Source organism: Dermacentor silvarum, chromosome 3, assembly GCF_013339745.2.
Source record: "Dermacentor silvarum isolate Dsil-2018 chromosome 3, BIME_Dsil_1.4, whole genome shotgun sequence".
Taxonomy (NCBI): Eukaryota; Metazoa; Arthropoda; class Arachnida; order Ixodida; family Ixodidae; genus Dermacentor; species Dermacentor silvarum.
Genome location: NC_051156.1, coordinates 150304355 through 150310354, shown reverse-complemented (window position 1 = coordinate 150310354; position 6000 = coordinate 150304355). Strand labels below are relative to the sequence as shown.

The 6000-nt window shown below is 47.4% G+C and overlaps 1 protein-coding gene across 1 annotated transcript in view; it reads left to right on the top strand.

Moving 5' to 3' along the window:
• Positions 1–1784: 1784 nt before the first annotated feature.
• The window catches only part of LOC119445908 (T-box transcription factor TBX1), a 93445-nt gene continuing 89229 nt past the window's right edge, over positions 1785–6000 (top strand). Inside the window, exon 1 of the mRNA XM_037710207.2 lies at positions 1785–2386. Within this exon, the coding sequence (XP_037566135.1) occupies positions 2119–2386 (268 nt within the window). The 5' untranslated portion in view covers positions 1785–2118. The remainder of the gene's footprint in view (positions 2387–6000) is intronic.

Genomic DNA, 6000 nt, shown 5'->3' with positions numbered 1-6000 from the left:
AGACAGGTAACAATAGTCTGTTCTCACGTATCTCTCTTGAAGTACACCGCGTATTGAGGATTATAGAACTGGTCGGGGCTTTGAAATCACGAGACAAGGAGCGCCACACTGCGTCCAGGACAACACAGGGGGGCATGGAACAAAGGGCTATTCTGATTGTTTCGATCCCAAAAAATTCTACCAGGCTGACTGTCCGAGGAGTCGACGTGTTCGAAAATTCTGATGGCTAAAGAAAGAAATCCAGAATGAGGCCCAGAGAATCGAACATGTCAAGGGGTGACTGCGAAAGACGCTTTCGTTGTGGTGTGGGGCCACAGTATTTGATAGTCAGTCTTCAGTGAAGTCGTGAAATCCTCAGCGAGGACATTTCTTTCTTCAGCTTCATTTAAAAACTTCTCTTTTTGTGGAAGAGTTATGCAAAACGTATGCCTTAATCAAAGTGAAAAGCCGATGTATGCAGACGGAAAGCCGAAACTCGACAATGAAGGCAAAGCAAATGCCCGCTGTGTAAAGAGTTTGTGGCTGCAAGAGTTGACGGGCTGTGTTCGCGATAATTCCATAGTACTGATGGCTATCCTTCTCCATTTTTGTTTCAAATTTTATGCTACCATAGCACCGGTCTAATAAAATAATGTGTCAGAACTAGATTCATAGTTTTGGGCGATGAGGTCAAATATGAGCAAAAAAAATAAAGATTGGTCGAAGATGCTTCTTTATTTTAATTACGCGTCCAAACCACAGTGTCATTGATGCTAGTAGGAGGGGTCACATATTCCATCGCATTTTCGTACTACGGATGGGGGAGGGGAAGACGGGGGGGGGGGGGGGCTCTTCAGAATATCCCCTTTGACTTATTTAATAAATTGTAAGTACCATAGCGATGTTCGGTATTTTCCTCTACGCAACCAAGGTAAAGCGTACTAAAAGTACGCTTTACCTCGACTGTAGCGTTCTGCAAATGTTAAGGTTGGGAGGTCTGGTACACGGGACTGGAAGTGATGAAAACCAAACCTATAATTATTTTTTTAAGTTGCGAAAAACGTAGACGAAGACAGCTAGGTGGAGGTGTCAACAAGAAGCAAGACGCTTCTTGGTTTTTCGCGAGATACCGCAGATGTTTTATGCGTTTCGAACTTTATTGTGTAATATAACAATACGTCAACACCTCAGAACTTATGGCTGCATAACACTCCTACGCAAACTGCATGGTCTTGCAGCATTAAAAATGCGAAGAATAAGACTAAATAAAAAGAATACTCAGAAACGCGAACATTTCACTCGTTACGTAGTCTCTCCTTGTTTTCTAATTTTCTTCCTCACGGAAGCAACATGAGATGAAATAAGGCCAGGTGAAAGCAGGAGGGCGGCTTTCGCCATCGACTTGTATGTCGTGTCGTACTTCTTCAAGTAGCCTCAACATCTTTAAACAACAGCGAGCGTCAGCGTACGATCGACCACAGCTTGCTCGAATTCTGTAGCAGCAGTCCATTTTCCTGCGTCACGGTGCGATCACCGACAACACTCCATGCCTCCTTCAACTCCTCAAACCAAGCAGAACCAACCGTAACCAAAACAAAACGAAGCAAAGCAAAGAGGAACTCACTCTCCCGCACCCCATATCCAGCCCGAGGCTCGGAGAGGCGAACGGCGGAGGGTGTTCGCGTGGGACCTGGCATGTCTCCAAAGCAACGACGCCGCCGAAGCCCCTCCTTCGCGCCGGCTCGCACGTGGTGGGCACAGCATCGAAACCCCGCGCCGGCCGCGGGATGCGCTACCCTCAGCACAACGATGAAGAGGCTTGCATTGCAGCAAGAGAAGCGGCAACAACCCGAGCATCGCCACCGCCGCCACAGCCGAGGGTGCCTCTTTTTGCTACATTCTGCCGGTCTCCCACGCCACAAATAGCCGAAGGAAGGGTGGGCACCGCGGGCCAGTTGGGAGGCGGACCGATCTCGGGGTGCCACCCGCGGCGCGAACACCACCCAGTTGCCAGAGAGAGCACCGCGGGTCGGTTTTCGAACCCCCCTCCCGCCGCCGGAGGGCGTGCCAGCGAGGGTGGGCCGGGGGGCGCGGCCTGGAGGGGCCCCTGTCGACACCTCGGCAAGCAGGCGCCAGACAATGGAACTTGTCGACACGGGACGGTCATCGCACAACACGTTCAGCATCGCCGCCCTGATGGCGAATGAGCCGCCGGTCGTTCAGGCTTACCTGCAGCAGCACCACCAGCAGCACCAGCAGCCGGGCTCCTCGCCGGTCGACGGAGACGCGCCGCCGGCCGGAAGAACTGCGTACCAGGCGGCCGCCGCCGGCGACTGCTGCCTGGCGGCGACCGACTGGGCCAGCACTCCCAGCTACGTCGCCAGCACGCCGGTGAAAGACATGGAAGGTGAGCGTCGCGCTCGGCCTCTCGGCGACGTCGGGATGTTGTCGCGCCCCCCCCCTTCTTGACAACCTCGGATGCTGCGGGGTGGAGGGGGGAGATGATGACTTTTTTTTTCGTTTGCTGGATGTGTGCTCGCGTATGCAACGGCGAGATTGCGGCGACACGGTGAACTGTCGTCGCATCGTCGTTCCTCGGATGAGTGTCGCGTCGTCACCGGATATTGTTTGAGTCGTTCCTCGCGCCGTGCTGCATGTTTGGGAGCGTGGATTCGATTTAACTCTCTCGGAGCTTATTGTGATGTCGTCGTTCAGTTCAGTGGCTATGACGTTCTGCAGCAGAGCGCTATAGGTTCGTGGGTTTTATTTTTCATGGCCGCGGCCGCATTTTGATAGGTCGCGCAATGCAACAATGTTCCTCACTCTATAGATTTAACCGCATTTTGAAGACCCCGAGCTGGTCACATATAATCAGAAGGCTCACGCCACCGAGTGCCTTCCCAGGTGCCGCTTTCAGACACCAAACACCATCGGCCAGTCAATCGTGTGCCTACAGTTTCGGATAGCTTAGCGGTGCTCGTCATGAAACGGTGTTTTGCTCATTAGGCTCATTAATTGACACGCGTTTCCTCGGACATTTTCGCTGCATTCGCAACTGATACTGGCCAAAAAGCTGTCAGTATGCCTCCTTTTCTATCTAAGCCCATAGAGCAGGTATTATGCATAAAGTAGTAGTGTGTGAACAATGGTAAGACGAATGAGTGCATTTTATATGCTCTTATTGAATAAGTTGCATGTTGCAAAGACTGATTGGCTGAAGGTGCGTCGTTGGTTTCGCATATTACAAAGATAGCTCCAGCTTTGGTCTTCTATGTCAGTTCAAGCAACGAGCCTGCTATTCTAAAACATGCGTGCAATATTTTGAAGCAACGAAATGATACCAAACTGCACAACAAATGAGAATTTTTGTTGCGAACCATTTTACATGCACTATACTAAGGATATGCTCTACCATACGATTCACTGTTTCAATTACAGAAAACTAGGAATTCAGCGCCGCGCTTGGCTCTTTACGGCATTAAAGTCGCTAAATGTCCCATATCGAAATATTAAGCACAGGCCAAGTGCCGTATCCTTCTTATCATTTTTTTCTTCAGGCAAAAATGTCTTACCACATTACCAGTGACCTTTCGCAGTGACGGCGAAAATGTAGTTTGATTTCTCCATTATATTGCGATGGTAATGTTTATAAATATAGCTACAGTTAAATTTGTTTGGTTTTATAGGGCTCCATAGAAAGGGAAATTTCTCATAGCGAAGAAAAAGTGCATGAAAAAAGTAAATATGTCATAAGCGAGAAAAGGGTGGCAGCGGGAGATGGCTGGTAGTTAAGACACCACAGTCGAGAAGGGTTATGGTGAAGGCTGGGTTATATATATATATATTTACATGGCTAAACCATACAACTTGTCAAGAAGGGTGAAGGTGAAATAAACATATATGCAATTTTCTGTCAACTGCCCTTTTATTGGGCAGTTGTCAAAAACAGAATAAGTTTAAGACAACTAAAAGTGGGATGCCAAGTATATTTTAAGCTAATCACATGCGAGAACTCAGGACTGTACCGGCAAATGAGGCTAAAATTCCTCAAATACTTTGTAAACTTGCGCTAACACATTTGATCACCCATCTTCTGACATAGAGCGCTTTCTTGACCGATGAAATAATTTCCATGTATTGAGCTGAAAGCCACTAAACTGAGAAGGTTCACAAATTTAGTACAATCGCTGCGTTATGAACACACATCGGCCTATCTGAAGCACTTAAGGTAAATACAAAACTCTCCCCCCGTACTAGCTCGTTGGCCATAAACCTGCCCATATCAGGATGCGTTTTACTCCCAAGACAAGCATAATTTCTGGTACCAGAAGGTCGTTAACGGCTAACCATCAGCCGATTCCCGCCTAATATATTAAGTAAACGAGTGAATCGCCGAAGAACATGTTATCTTAATCGGCTACGGCTCAGCCGTCTATTTCACATAACACATGCCTCAGGCATAGCATTCCAGTTCATACAGATCCTCCGCTCGTATGACCACCCATATAGACATCCACAGACCACATAGAGGCACATATAGACCACCTAATGACATATATACATAGCGAATAGTGACCGCCTTCACAGGTTCAGGCGTTGCGGCGGATTCGCGGTTCGAACACTGCGAATTGTGTACCCAGCCTTTTCTGTGTCATACTGTGTTGACGTGGGTAAGAAGAGGCATCTTCCATATGTTTTCTTGCGCTACCCACATTCCTATAGTAGTGTGCTCGGTAGTATACAATCACGGTTCAGCAGCGGTCCCATAACGGTATTTTTTTAAATTAATTCTGTGCCCCCTGCATGATGCAGATGATGGCACCATATGTAAGGGACCACTCCCTCTTGTCCTGTGCCGAACATTCTAGTTTCCGGCTTCTATCTTTCTCCTTGTTATCTCGCTGCTATTTGGACCTTTACCTACGCCTGGATTACCAGCAGTCCTAGGATCGTAGGAACACTCGTATTCAATCTGCGAACCATTACAAGTTCGGTCAGAGAGTGTATTCATACTCACGGTATAGCTGCTTTGGGATCCAAGAGAGGTTTCGCAATGTTGAATAACGTCAAAAATTTTCATTTTTTAATGGCTCACAGCCTTTCATTGCTTTAGGTATATGTGGAATTGAACTAACCTGTTTTACTTCCTATCCCGTCAAAAAGTTTCGAGTACGATCGAATCGAGCTAAGGTCCGTCGTCTGACCGAATCACGCCCAGAATGCTGTAATAAGCAAACAGAATTGGTTACAGAAGTTAATAGCATCTTTCATTTTTGTAGCTTGTACAGCTAAAAAAGTTCGCGTAATATATTGTCCACAGTGAGAATGTAGTGATGTCCTTTGTGATACAGAACAGATACCTGAATGACCATGGCTTGCCACTTAAGGTTGGGAAGACTGAAATTGAGGCTCAGTTGGAAGCGCACGCTGTCGCACGCCTGGTCGGGCATAGATAAGTTCACTGCTCATGCAGGGCCACCAGGTGGGCTCGCGCCAAATACTCAATTCGCAATGCCTTGATGCCCAGTATGTAGTGGCCGAAGCATGTCTGGAGGCGTACGCTTGGCGTGCAGGACTTTTGTCCATGAGCCCCTGAACAGAAGTCGTTGTACGAGACAACTCCCCAGCCACTGCTGCATATATGCCTACTTCCGGAGTGACAAACTCCTGTTTCGTATGCTTATAGTTACTTAATAGTGCATGACTAGAGTTGTGGTTGCGTCTCTCTTGAGCTGCGCTCAACATGTATGTGATACCGGCAGCTGTTCCAACAGTACCAACTTCGCTCTCATGCACCATTGATTTCAAGCCTTAATTTCACTTTCACGCCGCGAAGATCGTGACAATTAGAGGTGGGCGAATACTCGAAGTTTCGAATGCGAATTGAACACTTTACACTAACTATTCGTATGTAAAACGGAAGTATTCGGTATTTTCGAATATTTAAAACTAACGAAATATTTCGCAACAACCGACTTTGAAAGTTTGTTTACTGTTCTTCATCTGCTAAACAAAGTATTG